The sequence below is a fragment of the Rhodnius prolixus genome, unplaced genomic scaffold (assembly GCF_049639745.1).
Source record: "Rhodnius prolixus isolate KJV_2025 unplaced genomic scaffold, Rpr scaffold_5, whole genome shotgun sequence".
NCBI classification, from domain to species: Eukaryota; Metazoa; Arthropoda; class Insecta; order Hemiptera; family Reduviidae; genus Rhodnius; species Rhodnius prolixus.
In genome coordinates this window covers 33,067,568-33,090,959 of record NW_027411624.1, presented here as the reverse complement: position 1 = coordinate 33,090,959, position 23,392 = coordinate 33,067,568, and the positions used below count along the sequence as shown (strand labels likewise).

The following is a 23,392-nucleotide window of genomic DNA, read 5'->3' as shown; positions in this document are numbered from 1 at the left end:
GAAACCATAGTAAACCATATTAAATAAAAAAAACATTTTTCGACAATAGACATACGTCCGTCTGCCAAGTTAGTCTTTAAGAAAGTAAATGTTACCCAAAAAACTTAATAAACTAGAATATAGTCTATTAATAAATGGATGTTACTACAAGTGTCAGGCTCCAGGCGGAGCAAGTGTATAGTAACATCGGCCTGATGAGCACTTTGTAAATGAGGAGTTTGTTGGGCACAGTCATTTTTCGAGACACATGTAAATGTAATGCAATTTGGTAAAACATTCGGAGATCGAGGACAAATGAAAGAGACAATGTGAAGCACCACAGGCAGAAGGGAGAAAAAGATAAACGGTTTATTTATGGTTACCAAGATAATATTGGACATAGTCTTACCCAGCGTAAATAAAAGCGGATTTTAGTTTTTTGTTTTTTATTGGAAGTTATGGCCGACCAAATCAAATTTTTTGAAAAAATAAAATCGTACCATCAAGATTAGTTTGTGGTGGTCTATGGCCTTGATTCATTTTAATTACGAATTTTGGGGTGCAAAGAACTGAATATTTAGAGAAGAACATGAGTGAAAGAGAAAAGAGCAAATTGTAAAAACCACTTTTTCGAAAATCTGCACGATTACGATACTTTCTCTTTTGGAGGATAAGAGAAAGTAATACTGGTTTATAGTAATAGTAGAATGAGAAGAAAATAATGAAAATAAATTAAACAAAGAACGTTTAGATTTTTAGAAAATTTTGGCAAAATGTACATCACTTTTTCTTTAAACTTATTTCCATGGAGGTTGGCCAGGATATGCAACGCAAGAAATTCCACAATATTTTTAGAGTGGGAGCAAAACTTGAGTGGACAATTGTATATATCTATATTTTTGAATGGGGAGTAGAAACAGTTTTGAAGTTGGATGTTGTTACCACCGCCAATGAAACTTTTAGATCAGAAAAGTGGTGGTAGAAAACCAGTGTAGTGCCGGCCTTCGCGCAGTCAACTAAACAGCAGAACTCTCAGAGTGGCTAGAGTCGCCGCGCCTTATCAGCGACATGTATTTATCACAACTGAAATCAACATGACAATGGTGGCGAGTCTTGTGAGTTAACTTCTCTTATACTGATCAATTGTATTGTCACCTTATACTCATTCAAAATGATAATATTCATCTTCTACAATGAATATCACTGTCAATGTTACAGAATATAAATTAGGCCCGTTAACCATTCACAAATTTACATCAAAGTTATAATTTAATTTTTGGAGAACATTTTCGGAAGCGAACGATCTCCAGCAAAGAAAATATTGCTAAGTAATCTACAAACTTAATAAATAGCGCGAAACATCATTAGACAAATCTTGTCGTTAACAAACATCAATAATGCAAATTTGTTGATGGTGCATCTGAAATTGCACCTGCAATCTTAACAAATTTAAAATGTTCACTTTAAAAGGATTTATTTAAACGGTTTTATAAAAAATAAGTTATTCAACAATTAAAAAATATAATATTGAACTGAACTTAATAAAGAATTTCAGATATTATCCTTTAACCCTCTCTTATCAGCCAGTATTATTTCATTTACATTTTAACGAAAAATATAAAAGCTCTTATAAAAAAGTATAAATCAAATTACCTAACGTAAAATTGTTCCATAAATAATTTCGCTGTCTTTACTCTAAAAAAGTCACATTTTAAAGACAAATTTGGGATTTACTAGTTGTAATACTCTCCAGACTAATTAAGATTGAAGAAAGTAACAAAATGTTTAGGTTTTATATTATTATTTCTTTAAATAAATTTAAAATTAAATATATTAATAAAATAGATATCTAAAATTAAAACGTATTACCCAAAAATTGACTTAAAAGGATCATAAATATAAATAAAATGACCGGAAATACACTTTTCTTTAGGTTTTTGATGTCAAACGTTCCTTGTTTTTGCCCTCCAAAAAAATTGATTTTATCGATGATTCAGGAGCGCAACAATATGGTAATACTTACTTCAGGATTAATGTTCTATAATCGCATTATTATTCAAATCATTTGTTACTTTTTCTGCTGTAAATTTAAATTTAGTTTGCCCGTAAATTTAATTTAAAAAAAAAACAACCTAGTTTAGATGTTTATTAAAAATCGAATTCTCCAGCAGTAATGATAACCAATATTGCCCCCACCAATTTAATTAATCGCCAGTAATGTATTACATAAACGATTTTAATGTGAATTACTTTTCTTCACTTTCATATGAATTTCAAGGTAATAAGGAATTATTAATTGAAATAAGAAATGGTTTGTAATAAAATATTTCAGTTAGAAAACACTTGATACAATGCGTTCAATAAAATTGATATAAAAGACTGAAGAAAAGAAATAACCGAAAAACTCATTGCGTTGGAACTGTTACTAATTAAAGAATTTGACATATCAAGAATTTTACTGTGCTATCCCACGTAGTAAAATATATTTTCATTGAAAGTCTAGCATTATAGGTACAATATTTTTTAAATATAACTGGAATTATTACAACTAACTTAGGTAAGAAGAATATAAATTGACGTTACTGTTTTAACAGATAAATAATAAATAATTGTTACTTACCTTTAAAGAAAAATAAATCCACGAATTTGGTAGTTAGAAAAATCCCAGAATGTAATTGCTTATAGATTCCCGAAAGATGTTTAGAAAATATGAGATCATGAGAATGCTTGTCGGAAAAATTCACCCTTAAAGTCTTGTAACTCCAATTGTAGCAGTTGTGAAGGATACTCCTGCAAAAAATATGTGATGTAAAGATATTTCGAATAATTCGATAACTTTAAATTAAAAAGGTTCACTATTGTAGGAAAAGCATTCAGATTAGTTTTTCTACCTTATTCTTGCCAGTTATAAAATGCAATAAGAACTTGCTACGGACAAACTAGAAAAATTTGAATACTGTTACACATAATATGAATTATAAATTGCTTTAAAAAATAATTATTATAAATTATGCCAGTGGCCTTCAATAATTATAAATTACGAAAGGAAATATTTTCAGAATCTAGTTAAGAAATCTAAATAACCTTGTCGGAAATACAGATTTGAAATCGATTAATTGGGGAAAAATAATGTTAATCAGGTTTAGGAAAAACTGATATGATTTTTAGATATAAAATTTTATCAATATCTTTAAAACTTTTTATATTTCATTAATTGATTAAATAAAAATTCCATACAAAGTTTCCACTTACGAATTTCACTCTACTAATCCAGTTGCTAGCGTTATTTTACTGGGATAGGAAGGGCTGGTGACTCCCCTCAATGTAGCAGGACTTGTGAGGCTACGCGATACAATCTATCATTCTGAAAGGTTTTTTAAATCGGAATATGCCCACCGAAACCGGGATGGTTGTCCTCCTAATCAAAGTTGGTAATGTTAAGAGGGTTTAGTGAACCCTCAGAACTGACTAAACAGTTCACTGTCACAATCCGTTATACGGAATACAGTGGCAGGCAGGGGTATCTTTAGGGAACCAAAACTGATTTGTCGGATAGACCAATAATAACACCCAAATTTATTTCTAACTTTATTTTAAACAAAAAATGTTTTTTTATAATCTATAGGAGGACCTTATCGAGTCTAGTTGAAAGTTAGTTTCTAAGGATTTTTTTTAAATTTTAATCAAGTCATGGGCAAGGCCAACAAAATTTGAAGAAGTATTGTTTGAGTCATCAAAATGTTAAAAAAGAAAATTCAAAATGCACGGGAAGTTTTAAATAATAGGAAACATATTTGACTATAACATACATGTAAAACACAGGGAGAGTAACGTTAGTGGAATAGTGTATACAAGTGTGAAGAAGAGATGTGACTGGGTCAATGTTACTGCTAGACTACAGTCAGCTGTTCGAGAAGGTTGATGTTTAGCATTTTAAATAAAGACCGGTATTTTGTCCCAATTTGGATTATTTTTAAATTAAGATCCTAATGTTGAACTTTTAGGTTTTATTCAAATATTTTCTGCTAATTGTTAAAAAAAGGAAACATATCTTTATTTTTATTTATTATTTTTGTATCTATGTTCCTAGGAGAATATATAATTGAGTTAATTACCTATTAAGGCAACACATAATAAGACTCCTGCGCTCCTCCGCTAACCACGTGTTTTTTTAAAATTTAAATAGCTTTAAGAAAAATTAACTTAAAAGTGTTCAGCAATATTGTTACTCCTAACAGATTCCACTTTCGGAATTAATTAATTTAATTGTTAATACCTGCTAAAATTTTATTGTTTTTACAAAAAGAAGGATACTAACAATCGATCTCAATGATACGACTTAGTCGATGCGAATCCAATATAATGAAGAACCTCAACCTACTTGGCAAGGAAGGTTAGCGACACTGACAACACGATCAGCTACAATCAGAGGGCTGAATTATGGCATAATAAAAGAAATGATGGAGTGAATGTACACAATATATAAATCAAAGAAGCAAGTAATCTTATACGAGCATTCTAACCATAAGGTGGCGAAAAGTAAGACCACTGGCACTGAGCGTTATGTCTATCAGGGGTCTGTGCTGTGTTTCTTAGGAGTGTAACAAGCAATCAGATATTGGAAATAAACCTCTGATAGCAGATTTGCAGCAAACCGCAATCCTTTCACTCATCAGGCAGACTTGGGAAATGAAAACTTCACCACTAATGAACATTCAACTGCGAAATAATGTACCAGAAATGGTATATTTATTTTTTGATTTACTACACAAAAAAATAAAGTTGAAAAAATAAATTTAAGAAGATAATTGTTGTTTATATGAGTAAAAATCTGTAGATAAAAAATAATTAGAATGATTGCGACGGAAGATGACAATGCAGGCTTGTTTAAAAAAAACAAAATAAAAGAAGTTTTCTAGCGAGTGAGTGCTCGGTGCGGTGAAGGTCAATGAAAGGTCTATAAAAATGAAGGATATCCAACTTCTAACATAGTTACATGACAAATATTTCTCACTTTCTGCTACCTTTACTAATTACTAACGCTGTTTATTATTTTTTTTTTTCACCAAGGCATGATTTTATAGTTTAAAAAAATACTTATATAGAGACACAACACTGCGAGCGGAAAGAAATTAAACAGTATAAACGAAATGGAATTTAATTTACATATTTTGCAATAATTTATTAGATTTATTTTAAGAATAATAGTAGAATGGATGAATTTGATATTTAAAAAAGATTACATTCAAATAGTTTTTGCTCACCTTTCTAAATTCTATTTTAATTCATAATAATTTTGTTGATATTCTTCAAATGTAATATTATCTAATAAAGAAATATAAATTTTAAAACAGTTTGTAAGTTAGTCCATCGTGAAAGGAGTTGCTGTAATGAGATCTGGTGTACTGTAACTAGTGGTCAATGTTAAAGGGTAACGAACCGGTCATATTTCTAAAATTACTAGAGAACCGTTATAGTAATAACGACTGCTGCACAAATGAAATAGCCCTTTCTCTTTTCTTAACAAAGGAAGAAGAAAATATTCAATTTTTAGTCCATCTAGTCTCGTTAAATTGTTACAAATTAAAACTCTAAACTAATAATATCTTTGGTACCGATTTTTCATGGGTATATTATTGTTTTTACACAGATATTACTATTTGGGCACCTAGAATAGTAAATAATATCAGAAAATGATTTAAAATGATAAGATCCTTAAATTTTTTTACTCCTATTGAACAGAATACTGTAATCGAGCCAAATTGCGTTTACCCGGGTATGGATATTCAGAAGTATAGTGACAAATATTTTAGAGTATGACTGTGAACAGAATAACTAGCAAGTTCAGAATTGGTCTTCATATTATAAGGTCGCATTCAATGCCTAGCTTTCGACCAAAATCAACTAGTTCGTACGCTAATTGCTAATGTAATAAACAATCACTTTGACTAGCTGGTTTTAGCAAATTTTTAAATTTTCGTTTTTAGTTTTGTGCTGAAGAAGGTAAGCGTTCCGCTTTCCTATCTTCTCAAATCAATTCTCACTATCTTTACTGTTCGTATTTAGTTTGCAACTTATACAGTAATAAAAGAAGAAAGTTATTTTTGTTATTATCTCTTTTAAGAACCTGGTCAAAGTTTTAATTATGTGAACTTCAAACAATTAATAAGGTTACTCTTATTGAAACAAAAACTATTAGATAACTGCTTGAGAAATAATTTACCTACTATTAGCCCTTAAGTAAATGCCACTTCACTTCCATGTATTCCATTTCATTGCAAGCTACTAGTCTGGGATTCACGTGAGATAAGAGTGTGATTAGTGGTTAGAGTACCACATCTGAAACATAATAATTTATAACTAGTTAGTTTTACTGCAATGCAATAAAATTTAATTTAATGATATTTTTACACAATACATTAATTCAAATTTATAATAATTGATGTTATTTGTATAATTAGTAACAGAAAATATAAAACGTTTTTAACATAGACCAATCGATCATTATTATAAGTCCAACTATTGATCAGGAGTAGTGGACCGAGAAAGATAGTGAATACATTGAATGCTACAAATTTCTCTTGTTAAGTAAAATCCAAAATACAAATATAATTTTCGAAACAAAATCACGTTATACTAAATATTTCATAAATTGCGTAGCTGAATTTTTAAGCTTAGACCAGAAATTCACAAGGAATACTGTTTGATGAAGCTGTTCATGATGAAAATTGGTTAAAAAAAAAGAGCTCTTTCGCAAAACCTACTGTTGATGTAATACAAACTTCAAGAAATTGATCATTAAATTCTTTGTGAGATTTCGAGTTTCCAAGTTATGGTTAAAATAACCAAAATTCCATTTTATTTAAGTGAGGTTTAATATGCGTGCTCAATTCAAACTATCCTGGTTAAACATAGCTTTAGGTAGGTATAGAAAAGACATAGATATTGAAAATTTCATGACGACCAAAAGATAAGAAGTGAAAACTTCTCTTTTAAGCCCAGATATCGGTCAACCCAATTCTCCTAGTAGTTCCCAATGCAGTTGTTAAAAAAAATACAGAAATTAGAGACCAGATTTTGAAACTTAACATTAAATTAGCCACCATTAAAATTTCAAGACAAAATCAAAACCATTCTTCTCATCACTTCTACCCCATAAGTTATTCTCGATATTTCAACAGTTCTCGTTTAGAAGTTTTACCAAGCTTATTATGACGAAGTAAACCAGTCATACTTTTTTTCACACTTGAATATCACACTTACAAATATCACGAACTACAACTCACCATTGACAATAAAATCAAATTTTTTTTAGTTATACACAATTCAAGACAATACCAAAATGGAGATCTCTATTCAATCATTTCTAAATTTAATGCTGGTCATTACTAGTAATTAAGCAAAATAATTAAACAAAAAAGAAGTAAATTTGTACAAACAATAATTAAAAATTATTAAAAAAATAGAAAGTCTTTCAATGAAATAAATAATGTGATAACTTGCCAAGAGTGTTAGCGCTCGTTAAACATTATATATATATATATATTTTTTTTTTAGGGAGATAGAGAACTGGGAGGATAGAAAATGAAACCACAGAGAAGATGATATCTCCTTCATTGTACATCACGTCTTGTATTTTATTTTTATTTCTTTCCTCATTCCGTGGGAAATGGAATTGATGAAGGTGTGCGCGAAAAATTATTGGTCACTCATAGGTATCGTTAGTTTTATTTTTTCATTTCTGTTTTTTTTGTCATAAAAAAAGAAAAAAAACCACAAACCTCCACAAACTGGTATACAACAGTAGGGGTGTATCTCACATCATCCACACTGAATATCTTGCACTCATTATAAGCTGGGTCGGTCTGTAACCTTTAGCTGTAGTTGCGCCATTCTAGTTGAGTATATCCAGACAGACGTCTTTCTAAAGAGAAGGTTTTTATTTTTGTTTCAACTCTGTACTGAGACATTGGCACATCTAAACAGCTTGTCTCTTTGTCCCCATTTCCGCAGATTTTAAATTTTACTAATGTTGTTTATGCGTTCTTTTTTACCCATTGAACGAAAATATAGTAGGTAAGCATAAATAAAGCCGTCATTTTGTTCCAATCAAAATTGTGTAGTTCTATAAAACATTACAAGTCAATGCTTAAGTTTAAAATACACACAAATCATGTCCAGCAGTATTTTCCCAATGTTTGTCGAGCTGTTAGATTCAATGCAGAATTTTTTTTGAATTTCCGAAAGAAATGAATAAACGAATTGAAGTTGTGATTTCTTCTAAATTGGTAAAACACCGATTCAAGAAGGAAATGATTCTTTAATAGGAACAAAATATGATCTGTCACGAGTCTGATCAGGATAACATGCATGGTTAGGATATCCAATCAATTTCTTCAATTATCTGCGGGTTAATCAATTTCGATGTGTAGAGTCGTACAATTATCCTACTGGCGGAGTCAGGAAACTGATATAAAATCAAGTATCACTTCAATAACGCTGGGCTTTTCTAAGTCAAAGCTACATACACACAAAAATTCCAGCTGTTCAAAGGTGGTTGGCAATCAGCTGTTTTGCAATCTGGGATGGATTTATTGTAAATAATACTCACATAGTTACAAACAAAATGTGTCAAAAATAAAAAATTAGAAAAAGCTTTGCATTTCCTAGAAAACGGTAAACTTTTTCTCAAAAATAATTTTAAGAAAAAAGTATTTCAAGTTGCTCTGGGAACGATAGTTTCATCTTAAAAATTGAACTTAATAGGGGCGTAATTTATAGTATGAGCTCCATAATTACCTATGTAATTTCTGATAGAACTATCCTATCTAGTTAAAGCTAACTCAATGGTTTAGATAAAATTCGCCACAATTAGGTAAAATTTGCCAATTAGAATTTTAATTAATTTCAGTGGGAAAAAAGTCGTCATATTTACATCAACTTTCGTTTCGTCATAATCTTTGCCGTACCTTGAAGGCAAATTTCCTAATCAGATTATCATTCAACCTTTGAATTTCAGACCTAAAAAAAATAATTTGAATCTACTTTATTAAAGGATGTTGCTGCACTTCATTTGAGACCGTTGCCATACAAACTAATAGTTACATTATTAGAACAAAAATTAACCACAGACAATAATAATGAAAATAATCCAAGTACTTATTCGTATTTGATATGATGCCAACTGTAACAAAGTATCTGCCTCTTTCATCTAAAATGAAACCACATTGTACCAATATTTGGATATTGCAAAATGAAACTAGTTGTTATTTTGTGATTAGTATTTTTTCTAATTTTCTTTAATTTGTAACTTCAGAGTGGAAAAGTGTTTAATCATTTTTTTTTTTTTTTTTTATTGCAACGTAGAAATAAAAAGAAATGCCAAGAATTCAGGCCAAGTACAGTAATTATTTAATTACTGAAATCTACAGTTTGATTACTTAACAGTAGTATTGTTACTACCCTTGCTTACATTATTTTCCAGATAAACTGAATCTCTTTTTTGTTGCAATTTGGCACTTCCATTTTTCTTTCACTCTGGTGTTAATTAGTAAGCTAATTATCCATGGCTGGTTTACTTTCTCTTACTGCTAAATCTGGAGACACTTTTGAAATGGTGATCACTCATCGAAATTATATTTCTATCAGGAATACTATAAATTGAGGAACCTGAAAGCAAAAGAAGTTATACATTCAGTAAAATTAAATCTAAAATAACTTCTGCTTTGGAGACAAGCAATCTACTGAATAAAGTATTTATGAATGAAATGGTCTAAAAAAATAAAAACATTCTGGAATTCTTGGCATATAAACAAAATGGCAAGCCCAACTATGAATGAGACTCTAGAGATTATTTAAATTAATATTTGTCTCAGACACTCGCAAGTGGATATTCATTGGCTTGCTTAACTAGCTACGATGGAATCAACTTCAAAATGCTAAACAACAAAAATTAAAACAACTCTAACTGATCAACAAATTGGATATTTGACCGTCGTTACAATACAAACTGCAATAGTTGGCAGGGGCTAAATAAATTATTATTTCTTTTCATATTCGACGTTTCGGACACCTCTTATATCTTTCTTCAGAAATTTGTTTATAGAGGTTGGGAAGATGGTAAAGTACAGTAGGTTACACCGAATATATAAGAATGTACTTTAAAATAACCTTTTAAAATAAAAATTGGTAAGGTGAATGCAGATGAGTTAAATTGTTTTTAATAATGCTAATAAGTAGTACTTTTTCTGACATGGTACGTAACTGGTGATCAGTTTCTGTGCTAGTATCGGTAGCAATTTGCACTTCACTATGAATTTCTAATTCTTAGACACCATCTTAAGAAGCCAAGGCCAAGTCGGGAATCAATACTACGCAACATTCCTCAGCTGACGGTCCGCGCCTCTAGCTAACTAAGTTATTATAACAGTCAACTAAAAACGATTTCATTTTAAAAAGTTAATAAAAAAAAAAATGCTATCTCTCAAGGCTTCTAAAGAGTTTCTTTCCTATTAGCGAACTTGTGGTCAATTTTGAGGTATCCATCGAGTATTCCAGGAATTTACAAACAAGAATGACTAAATTGAGATAGCTTTACACTATTATTCATGTTGCTGCGGTGTATCTACGTTTAGCATCCGTGCAAATAGAAACGCTCACTTCAAAGGCATTAAAATTGTAATATCAAATAGATAACTAATTCATAGTTTCATAAAATTGTTAGTTGAAATAACGTTGCATATATATTTCTTGATGCGACTGCAAAAATAACATTTTACGAGGAAAAGGGGGACGTAAACGTTAGAATTAGGTAAAAGTCACCAAGTATAAATACTAACGTCATTTAGACGATGATCGAGTTACTTCGCCGAACACTGGAGACATCCCAAGAACATTCACTTGGGAGGAGCGTACTAGGTGTAGTTATCAAAAGTTAGTAAAAAAGTTTTGATAGAGCCAAATTTTTGTACAAAATTAGTCCTGCAAAAAATACAGGTCAAGTTCTTTCAGAAGTAAAATGATACTATGTTCTTCTTATAGGACATTGTAAACTCTTTATGATCGTGATTGATCCCAGCAACTTCTTCAACTACCAAATTATCTGCTAAAGGTACACCGTTAAGGGCCGTTTTTTAAGAACTGAAAAATAAGGGTGAAATTAAAATATTTCCCAATACTGGTCAAACGAGATATTTTGCTAACATGTAGAATGGTTTATCGCGGTTCTTTCTTCAAGAGCATAAAGATTTTGAAAAATATAGTTTTTATTTAAAACATTTTCCGGTAAAATTGATCTTTGAGATGATGTAGGGGTTTGGATTCCAAATTTATTGAAAATGTGGAAACTTCAATTGAAAAAATGCATAATAAAAAGACGGAATCTTTTATTGTAGACTTTTCTGATCACGGTTTCTTTGTTGTCTCCAGAATGATAAAGTAACCTGCCGCTATGTATAGATCAGTCGATTTTTTTACCATCATGTTTCACGCTATGTTATTCCTCTGCTTTTTTTTTTTTATTATTTTAGTTATCTGCCCCATTAACTTGACCCTGTATCCTTTTGGAACGTCTCCGTCACTCAGATTTTTATACTCTTTGGTAACAAGCCCCGCCCATTAAACGAAGGTCGAATCTGATTTTTACTTTTTATTGGTTCTTCATTTCTTATTCAGAGTTCTTTCTTCTACAGTCGCGAAATTTTTTCCGATAAGGTTCGTAAACTTCATTACAAAATGGCCTTGTCTTTGTCACGGGTAAATCGTAGAAATTGGTGTCTCTTACTTCTATAATTACACCAATACCCGGTGAACCGATAGGAAATATTTATTGGATGTACACAATTCATTCATAATGGAAAATAATTAATTTTTATAAGATTACCTAAGTATTTGTGAGTGAGTGCCATATAAATCTGATTTACAGTAAAACAATGTCTGCAAAGCTAAGATCCAATAGATTCGCAGTCATGGAGGTCCCTTGCACACTTCTTGCACTTGATAACTGCTAACCTAATACAAATATTCCTTAAACTGTGGCTACCAGCTCTTTAGGAAGTCTACAGTTTGACCAAAACTTATAGCGGCATCCTATTTTACCTCCTAAGCGAAATATCAAGTTTCCACTTCTTGCGGTTTCTTGCTTTTGAGTTTCGGTGGGGACAGACACACACGCACACGCGAGAAAGAAGGAATTTTGTAAAACAACTTTTTCAAAATTCACGAGAACCTCAAAAGGGATATATCCGGTAAAAACTCGAAGGCACAAATCTGCGTGGTAACCATACCTTCTCTTATTGTAACAAAAAAATAACTTTCTCTTTGAACAGAACAAAGCAATACTTTTATTAGTATATTATATATTACAATAACGTAACTACACCTTGAACTTTGTTATAGAAATATTTCCTTTTAAGATTTATATTTCATTCCAATATATTAAAATATTTTTAAAAAAATGAATAAAAAGAAATTTAATAATACGAGACAGCAGTGGTAGCCCTTCCGTGTGTACAGTTCCCCTACATAACTGGTTAACTATACCTTGCGAACCGGTTTGCACTTTCTCAGTTTTTAACTTTAAAAATAACCCGATTTTTTGTTTTAATTTTTTTTTAAGGGAGTGGGCCTCTTTTAATACACACTACAAGAGTCACCTTGACCACGTCCTACATAAGTTGATATATTTGATGAACTCTGTATTGTTTAATGTGTATCGTATTGTTATTTATTGAAATAATTTATTTTAATAACTGTCATAATTGATTAGAGAACATTTGTATTATTTTTATTTATTTTTTTTGTTACGATAGAAGTTCACTTCGATATTAATATGAGAGTAAATTGAACTTTGTATTACTTAATAAGTAAAGCTTTGCTTTTACTGCCTTAGATAATTGCTTATATTTCTAAAAAAAAGGATTGAAATCAGGGCCTTTTGTTGAGATACTACATATCCCAATACCTGGTACTACATACGACGAGCACCTATATTCTGACAGCTACATGTAATAAGACTTTTGAAATGAAGTGAGCAGCTTCTGACTAAGGATTACCTATGAACAGCTCGTACAACTCAAGAGACCAGACATGCACTTTGAGCCCATATCCACTGCTGCTAATTGAAATAAGACTTATTTTGGTTCATGTTAGATCACAAGGCGTCTATTTCCTAGGTTAGAATTAACCTTAACAAGAACGTTACTTGAAGGGTACTTTTCCAACTGTTGACCCTTTTTTTTTGTATTGAAATACATCTAATTAACCTTATTCAATGACGCTTCTAAACGTAAGAAATTAGATGGTCTTTCCCCCAAGACTTTAAGGACACTTTTGTTGTAGGATAAGGTAAATTAATTTTTGCCTCAAGCTGAAGAGCTCCTCAGAACCTTGGTTCTACTCTTGAGTAGTAGGTAGGTGTTTTTTGTCCATTCAAGGGCTGACAGAACTTTCAATCGCAAAATTAAAATGGGAAATAAGATCACAAAACTGTTCTCTCCAAGGATATCCTTATGGCATCGACTGAATAGAGATGAGCAAGTTTTTTATAACTAGCTTTCTTATCTTCCTAACAATACCAGATACACCTCCACCATAAAAAGAGCAATGAGCTTCACAGTAAAAAAAAGTCAAAGTAGATAGGGTTCAAGCGGTTAAAGAGTAATAATAGTGCTCGCCATTTAAACAGCACTTAAGATAATCCTATCTATACTTTTCCTTCAAAGAAATTTCGCTTTTTTTAAAGCCTTCGCATAGAACCGTACTTGGAAGAAAACGAATTATAAAGCAAAAAATGCACTAGTTGAATGTTTCAGCAAAAACAATTTGAAAACGCTTCTGTTTTTGAGCACAGAAGAATAAAATCTGAAATACAAATAATTCAAATGCTACACATCCAAAAAAACTTCCGAACTTGTTCATGGCCTTGTTTTAGTAAAAGCGGAACTGATGTCTCTTTCTCACTCAGATCTCTCTCCCCTCTTTTATTTTACTTTTTCAATACTTAATAGAATACAACTGTATTTAGCCGTTAAAAAAAATTATTAAAAAATAAAGATCGGAAACAGTGGTAGTAATAATTGACAATACAATTCTTTCAAGCACTATTTCTTTTAAATAGTGGTAAAGTAACGAAACTGTGTTAAAAAAAAAAACTATTAACAATAAATAAGTAATAGTAAAACTTAACTTAATAGGTGTATACCTATGCTCTCAAAACCTATGTTAACCATACGTTTGTTTCAAATATTTTTTCAATGTGACAGGTAAAATTCATTTTCTAGGTACAAGATTAACATCCAAAACTCCTGCCAGAGTAAATAGGATAGTGAATCCTAAGAATTACTTGCAACTTCAATTCTTCATTAAAAATATTTTCGTCGTATGCTTCAATATATGGCACAAAAAGAGCCATAAGAAACTATAGTCCTGAACCATAAAGCACAGTGGAGTTTTAGATAAAGATTAGGTAAAATCAATTTACAACAAAAAGAACACATCACTTCCTCTATGGCAATAGCTGAATAAAATTATAGTTCATTGATATGACACAAATGGCTGCACATTGCCTGTTAGCTCCTCTGTTTTCTCTCAAAAGAACTCTCGAAAATAATTTATATTAATACTTATCACCCTGCAAATGAAATGCGATGTTTGAAGAAGATAAAGAAGAAGAAAGATTTTAAGTGTGAAAACTGCCGCGGATTGTACTGAAAAGAATAAGCTAAGGTGATTCACTTCTAGACCAAGCATGGACCGCAAAGCTCATCTAGGAAATTCAAATGGAATGAAGAAGAGGAAAGGGTAAATCGAGCTAGACATGGAGGATGGTAGAAGAAATGCCTTCCAGTAAAGAAATCTGAAGTGGAGCGAAAGATTGAGATTGGCCACGGAAAGGAATGAATGGATTAGATTTTACTTAAGAAAACCTATCCTGCTCGGGATGAAGAAGTAAATTACTTCTGAGGAAGAGTTGATTCTTTATGTATTATATAAATATAAAAAAAAATTACATAGCTTCGTATTGCTAATGATGATCCTACCTTAGCAGTTCTTATCTTGTTAAAATATTTGTTTTTGGTGTGTGGACTTTCAAACAATAAATTGTAAGATATCAAGGTTTTAGAATAAAAGAAATTATGTGCACCATGAGAGATAAATTTCTATATTTAAAAGAATATAGTAATAATATCTCCCCTCGTTGAAGGTGTTACAAAATGAAATAAAAATAACACTGACTCAAACATCTGTCAGCTTGTTTTTCAATGTATACATAAGTATATAAGAAAGGTCGTTCATGGTAAATCAAAACAAAGGTCGCTTTTATATGATGTTAAATAATTTTATGTAGTTTCAAAATTTAATGTGAAACTTTTAGATGCATTGCATCCAATATTGCATGTGGGCCTGAATTACTGAATTTTTGTTTTTAGAGTTGTATAGAAAAATAACAAGATGATTATGAAACAAAATAATCAAATGATAAAAAATAGAATACTTGAGACCGAGGGGTCTGCTCTTTATTTCAAGAGAGAAGAGCCTGCATGGAAATTGGGTTGGGATGGTTAGACGTGGAGTTATGCAATTTTTAATGGAAGTTTTTCATAAATTGCAAAAAATGGTTTAGAGCTCAGTACGAAGGTTTATGTTTACAGAATTTTTATACAAGTTCGACATAAACTATTAAAAATTACTATAAATAATGTGTTTTATAAAATATTTTTCCTATTTTTATGTTTACTTAAAAGCCGGAAAAAATATTGTCTCCAGTAACATTAATAACTCTGAATTTACTACTTTTAGAAATTATCAATTATTCCGAGTTCTAAAATATTTTAATCTATCAATTATGTTAGATAAATTTAATCCTCAGATCATTAGAGATAAATAATCGTTCTTTCGTTGAAATAATCTGATCTTCAGATTTACTATCAACATTTTCTACAAATTATTATTTAATTTTATTTTGAATATTTTTGTGAAAGTTATTTACTTTATACTTTACATATGTATTAATAATAATCCGTGATTATCTTTGGAGATTCAATGTCTCTAAAGTGTATTCTTATTAAGCACTACAATGCCAGAATTCAAATACAAATACAAAAATAGTTATTTCTGAAAGTATTACGGAAAAAGAAAATGATACTTTTGTGAGTTTTCTACCATTTCCCTCAATTTTAGATAGAATATTTGAATCCTTTTAATTCGAGATCAATCTTAGAATCAAACAATAAGCCAATAACCTGAAGATTAAAGGATGGTTTGGTTAGTTAAGAAATTAGACTGGTTCGAAGAAGACCACTTCGGAGAATACGATAGAAAAGGAGTTTTCAAACACAAAACTTTCCGTATTAGAAATAATTTGGGAGAGCAGCGATAAATGGAGGAAACACCAGTAAGTTAGATAATTCCAAAAAGAAAGTTGAGAGATATCATTACAATCAACTTTTTTTTACCTTGCTTGAAGTTTTAGTACACTTAACTCGCTGCAAACTCTTCTTGTCTGTTAAAAATTTTTATCAACCAGAGTTTTAGAAAGGTCTTCATTCGCAATTCTCAGTGGCTCAATTTCTACACTGCTCAACTCAGGATGCACCTGTTAAACAACAATGCGTTATTAGCTTTGTTATCGAGTGCCATCTGTGAAAGTTACTTGCAACTAAGACCGATCATCTTGTCTAAATTCTAATCAATAAAATTCAACTTATTCATGCGGGTTTATTTTGGAATATTTTGCTAGCTGAATTGAGAGTAGGAAACATAAATAGTAGCATAAATAACATAAACATAATAGTAGTTAAAGAGGATTCAGAGACTCTGATTCCGTGAAATCTAGTGGTGGTAATGAACAAGAATGTTTTAATTAAATTACAATACAAAGATAATAAAAAAGAATTTTCAATGTTAAAAACTAAAACGATTAACACATTCAGCTAAAACATACTCATTTGAATGAAAATTCTCACGTCTATAATACATTACATGTTACATGAAATGGCCTGTACCATGAACTATGTAAAACTTACTTTACTTATGTAGCTACGAAACTACAATAAACGGTTTTATAAATATTTAATAAGCCATTTTTTTTTTTTTGCAATGCCTTACACCAAAATTACAAATTAAGGAAAAACAAATAATTTTGTAAAAAATAAGACGATTGATTTCCGGCCAAATTTTGAAAAAAATGTCAACATTTCCTGAAAAATATTAAAAATAATAATCAAACGTTATGTTTAGTTAAGTGAGATAAATTAAGCCAATTAATAATAATAAATAAATTAAAATATCCAATAATTCTACATTGTAATTCAAAAATTATTTTTTGGTCAGATTGCAAATATTGCATTTAGATTAACAATTACATTAATTCAGGACAAGTGTTTTAATATGCACGTGCAATAGTAGACTCAATGCACGTAGCCAAACGTCGCAGTGTCTATAACATTACCAGAAGTTTTCACTTTGGCCAAAATATTTAGGGAAGTTCTATTGGGAAACTGGGATCATAGTATTGGGCAATTTTTGAAATGTTGGCTTTTATAATTTAGTGTTCTTACAATGTCTCTTTCTAAATAGGTAGGTGTGTTCATTAACTAATTGCGCGCTTTTTTTTTTTTTTTAACGTAAGTAAAATCTATTTCACAATTAAGAGAATTTAAACATATATATACATATGTGTAGGGAGAAGGCCCAGGTACAAAGACGCTGATATAAAATGTAATTAAATACATATATAAATAAAAGAACATAATTTGGAATAAATAGCAAAATAAGAAAGCACTGACATTGTATTTACTGTCTCTACCACAAATATGTTACAAGGTTAGTATTTAAAAGCGAATTGCAATATTATTTGACTGCTACAACTTTTTTTTTTGCATTGCTTTTGCACTAAAATGACAAAATTAAGGAAAACAACTAATTTTGTTAAAAATAAGACGCTAGATTTCCGGCCAAATTTTGAAAAGATTGTATAAGAAGGAATTTATTTACAAATTAAGTAGTTTGGATAAAGTAGACGAAAGAAAAACATTGAATTCATCAAATGAATTTCTTTCGCTGTTTTTCTCGGCGTTCTGATAGTAAACTTTCTTTAAAAATGAGATATTTTTTATTAAATGTTTAAACTGCTCAATACTCTGATTCCATTATATCCAGTTCCCTATTATCTGTTTCCATTGACGGAAATTCTTGATTTTGTTGTGCACTTTATTAATATATTCGCCCATAAATATAAACAAACAAGGTACTTGGATTGTCAATCTCTGCCTGAACCTGCTATAGTTGTGAAGTGTGAACACTTCAGATGTTTAATGGGTTTCTTTGTCGGTCACTTTTTAAAAATCAATAAACCTTAAATTTAACTTTTCATAATGTAAAAGGTTTTTTTTTGAATCAGCTTAATGTGAATATCACATTTTTGTGCTTCTATTCGGACGTAAGCTACACTAATTATCTCCCAATAAGTTTTAGTTAGTCTCGAAGTAAATAAAAACACAGAGATTCGGGTGTTCTTCATTTTCACGGAAACGTCAATTTCAGGTGAGAACTTAAACGCTAGGTTTAGTTTAAGATTCGTTTGGTACCTTACATCAGATTTTTATTTGTATTGCTACGACACTGTAATTGAAATGTTGAAGTTTATATTGAAGTTATCTTCACTTTATATCTAATATAGTGATGTAAATATTCGTTTTAATTAACAAAATTAAAAAAAAAAATCATTTTTGAATTGTGAAACTAATATTTATATGAAAATAAAAGAAATCTCTACACAAAATCACCTATTTATGGATAAGTCCAATAATCTGCCAAAGATAAACATCAGTACATTTTAATCGTTCTAACATTAAATAACCTATTCGCCAAAAATTATTAACTACAATTAACATTATTGAAAATTCCTTCAAGTTAATTCAAGGAAACGAGGAAATAACTCTTCAAGGTTGAAGTTAAATGAAGTTTAACTAATCTGTTTAAAGTGAGCTTAAGTGGTTTTACAAGATGAAAAAGATGAAACAAATTACTAAAATTTGATAATATAATAAACCAAAAAAATAAGAAAATCCTTTTATTTTTTCTCATTTATTTTATAAAATATTTTTCAATTGAAAAATCTGATGTAAGAAAAAGTCACAATAATTTGTATTTATCATTTTGTAAACCTTTAGATTCCTTAATAAAAACAATAACAGTCTATACAAGGAAATTACTGCCACATCTATGAGTATAATAAAGTCATAGTTGTAACGGTTGGTGTATATAAATGAGCCGATGGGATAATATATAATTTGTTATTATTTATTCTCCTTAATGTATCATTACTTCCTAATAACAAACATCCCACAACCATTGGAATAGCTGAATATACAATTAGGCTACAATTCAAAACACCTGTATGATTTTTTAAACTCATTATTAATGTGTTTTATTTAAATAGATGCATTCGTATTTATTTTTGTTACTTTATTTGACTTAGTCTGAAATGTTCTAAATTTGAATGGATTTTTTTTTTTTGTAAAAAGAGGAAGATTACCTCTTCTTTTAAAGTTGAAAAACCTGGCAATGAAAGCCAGTTTTAGAAACAAATTTATTAAACAGGTTTTTGACAAGGTAAACGATATGGCCACTCTGCCAATCTTAGCGAGATGCTCTCAAAAGTCTATGCTACAGGTTTTACTTCTAATAAAAATACAAATGCTTTGGTTTCTTACCATTAAGATTGTCTTCTAACGAAGACAGGTTATTGTCTAAACACCTGGCGTGATACTATAACATCTTCTGTTTATTATTTTGGCTGAAATCGGTTAGTTCCGCAACGGACAATAGATTTTGAGAATGCAAGACAGTGAACCATTCAGTTTGTGGGTTGTGCTCAAATAGGTATTTGGGTAAGCTCAGAATGCTGTTCTGAAGTCCTTAAATTCTTGTGCCTTCATCACAAATAGGTGCTAGGTTCTACAAACCTAAAAAAAGAAATATCTGTTACAAAGGTTAAGTAGAAGTTTTATTACAACCATAAATATAAGAGAATTTCGAGTATTGGGGGGAGTAGGGTAGGTATTCTCAACAATTCCGACCTTCTGTTTAAATCCTTAACAAACCTTTTAATCTTAAGAAAATTTCATTGGCTTACTTGACTTTGCCGTTCAGGATCAATGTGCAATCTATCTTAAAGTTTCCAATTTTAGTGGTAAGGAGCTTGGAACACTGACATTACATAGTCAAAATCCTATCATGAAAATTATGCGTTTTTATTATTTACATGCATTTTCTTCTCCTTTATCTTCCATCTTTTACACGTTTTGAGAGCATTCTTTAGTTAGTACTACCGCTCTGTAACTACTCACTCTTGGTTGCACTGATCTTTAAGGACTTCAAAAAATTCCACTTATTTTATCCGTCGTAGATCGCATGATTTTGTATTCTTGACCGGTTTTACAGTTTCACTCATCAACATAGGTAGATTGATCAGTTCGGTCTAGAAAATTTGATGTTTAGTGTGAGATGTAAACTTTTTTAAAGTCAAAATCTCTCAATCAATTAATCAATCTCTTATGACGGATTGAAGTAAGAAACCTGTCAGAACGTGGTATTACAACGTATGAAATCAGCGATACTAACCAGCACTGCGAATTGGTTAGCATCTTAAATAATTTCTTGTTGAATAAGTTCTTGTTCTTGAATACTCTCTTCTTGTTGCACAGACCCTTGCTTTAAACGTTGCTGGACTATTCTGACTCCTTGCCTTCTCAGAGCTTGGCCAAACAACCTCAGTTGTACTGTAACAACTCAAAATATAAGTTCCAAACGTTATAATAGCTAAAAATAACACGTTTCAAACTTTGGCTTGTTGGATGTAGATAAGAAAGTGTTTTTATCTTACTTCTATACGTTTCAACACAGATGTAACTCCACATCAGAAGCTCTGACAGATAATGAAACTGCAACATACCGCCATTAGTCACCTGATTATAACCACAAGAGATACTCCAAGTAGTACCATCTCCAAATGGAACAGAGCTAATAACGATATACATCCGTGTCGAATCATTAGAAAATTAAATAAAATATTTTTTAGGGACTTAAATCCAACAAAATTTAATTTTATAAAAAAGGGAATATGCCAAAGATGATTTAATTAAATAGATAATTTATTGACGTATTAACATTTTTTATATAAGGTGTAAAAATATTATAAAAATTATTTCCTCCGTCCAAAAAATCAATGGATAAACAGTACGTTTTCAACTATAAATAAATAAAAAAAAACCTTGTTTTTTTTTATTTACGTTCTGCGTTATAATGAGCAAAATTTTATTTAAAAAAACATTTTGCAGACAGATAAAGTAAAATCAATTTTTTATTTGGTACAGAGCAAGACAATTAAGAGAAGTAAGTCAGGTAATCGTGAAGAGTTAGTTAGAGAGAAGATTAAGAAAGATATGCGGTATATTGTCTTAGATCCTGGAGTTCCAGATGAGTATCCATAATGAACAATATAAATATGATTTTTTTTGCACTTCCAAGTGTATATTTTAATGTATTAAATCCTCATGAGGTGTAAATTAATTTATTTAAAACCTTAAGAAAAGCAAAACCTTAGTAAACAAAAGGTTAATAGAGTATATGAACAAATATTGCATGCCTATGGCGAAAATGCAGGATATGCCACTGAAGAGAATAGAATATGGGTACAGAATATATTGATAATAGCTTCGGAAATCATTAATTACTCCTGTAACTTACAAAAACACACAGTACAGACATATTGTGATGTCTAGAACTGTTAGCAGACAATCAAGAGAAAAGAATTGTAATGTAGTTAAGACTATTGGAACTCGTGAGGTGAACAGCAGATGCACTTTTAGACCAACGGATCGTGACGTCTTTGTAACATACAAGTACCCTCTGTACAAAACTTCTATTGCTCATATCCTAACTAAATTCCCCTACTACGATATTGACTTATAGTCTTGCAGTCTCCCCTTTGGCCGTAGATAATCTAACACCGCCTTCATTTTCCCAGATTGTGTTATTAAGGTGAGGGGGGATTGGTGGGAGCGAAAGAGAGAGAGATAAAATGAAATAGAAGTAGTTCTAACACGTCCTATTCCTCCTTTACCAATCTCTTTGGTATTCAACATTCCGTACATACTTCGCGAGTGTTTCATTGCCGTTCACGTATTCCATTTTATAAACATATATATTCGATTATTTTTATATTTTCTTAATTTTACGATAATCTTTGGCCAAAAGTGGTTTTAAAGCCTTTACAAAGCTTCAACGGAAGTGACTTTTACAATCTCTGACTGCAGGAAGGGGTGAATTTCGTCAGCAACAATTAATTCTTGGCAAAATCTAGTACTACACCGGTTGATTTATTTATTCGGTTTTCCTCAAATAAAAGTGTTCAGGTAACGTAGACATAAATTCTATAGGTCCCTCACTTAGCCCAGAAGTAAGATCAAACCCTTCAAACACTTGTAATCATAGAATAAGAAATCCTATATTGGTATCGTACTTCAAAAAACACCTGAAGGTAATGAGATTTTTTAACAAAAAATTATTTTCGTAATATTTTTTACCTGAAGTCCTTAAAATAAAAACAGAAAACACCACAGTTGAGGTAAATTAGGTAAAAATTGAAACATAATAATACATATTAGTTATTAGTGAGGGAAGAAAGAAGTTGCCCAAATGTTCAATCGCGGAGATAGTGCGCCTTTTATTTTTTCCGCCGACATTGCAAGGCCGAGACATTACATCACCAGTTTATCCTCTCCACTTCTTCCACCTATTTCTAGTGATAGGTAGAAATCCCACCTCCGATCTCACTTAATGTAGCAGTGTCGGCCAATGTCTGTATTCAAGAAAGAGATAGAGATAGAATGTCTGTGGCTGTAGATCGTGGCTATTGCGCACGGCCACATCTTATGACCCTATTTATCTGTAATATCTTCCATGGTTTGTCAATAATAAAAAAAAAGTATTACGTGCTCTGTCTATTCTCTTGGTACGTTAAGATAAAAAAAAAAAACTCAATGAAAAAGTCTAATTAACCGACGGACGCCTCTGAGAACGCAATGCTTCGAATTTCTCTACAACGCGATACTTAAACCACTATTGAAATATGCTTGCTCCGTCCGGCCCGTGATTAGTGACAAGGCAATAGATAAGTTAAAGTTATTTCAAAATAAACTACTGCATATGCGAATTGCATAAACTACAATACACGGAGCTGGAAATACCCACAATTAAAGACTGCATAGACACAGAAATGTACAAACACTCCTGGATAACATGTAAACTTCGGAAGCAGGACCAATACACAACTAACTCGGCAAGAAAACATACTGAAGACCAGTGAAACTAAAACTACTGCAGGATGTTCTATAGTACTTAACACACT

General features: G+C 30.8%; 2 protein-coding genes across 40 annotated transcripts in view; one reads left to right on the top strand and one right to left on the bottom strand.

Annotated features, from left to right (window-relative positions):
- Positions 1 to 23,392, bottom strand: part of LOC141458524 (uncharacterized) — a 158,182-nt gene that overhangs the window by 7,655 nt on the left and 127,135 nt on the right. For 31 of the 39 annotated variants that reach the window (XM_074136622.1, XM_074136624.1, XM_074136602.1 and 28 more), the window contains 6 exons: positions 20,605 to 20,762; positions 19,695 to 19,946; positions 16,434 to 16,573; positions 9,452 to 9,648; positions 6,203 to 6,318; positions 2,600 to 2,769 (listed from right to left, as the gene is read on the bottom strand). The gene's annotated coding sequence lies outside the window, so the exon portion shown is untranslated. Of the gene's footprint in view, positions 1 to 2,599; positions 2,770 to 6,202; positions 6,319 to 7,760; positions 7,904 to 9,451; positions 9,649 to 16,433; positions 16,574 to 19,694; positions 19,947 to 20,245; positions 20,462 to 20,604; positions 20,772 to 20,866; positions 20,925 to 23,392 lie in introns of all 39 variants that reach the window. The other 8 variants (XM_074136609.1, XM_074136611.1, XM_074136605.1 and 5 more) reach the window with 8 other exon arrangements.
- LOC141458522 (uncharacterized) overlaps positions 934 to 23,392 on the top strand; it is a 69,197-nt gene continuing 46,738 nt past the window's right edge. The window contains exon 1 of the mRNA XM_074136592.1: positions 934 to 1,094. Coding sequence (XP_073992693.1) covers positions 1,074 to 1,094 — 21 coding nt within the window. The 5' untranslated portion in view covers positions 934 to 1,073. The remainder of the gene's footprint in view (positions 1,095 to 23,392) is intronic.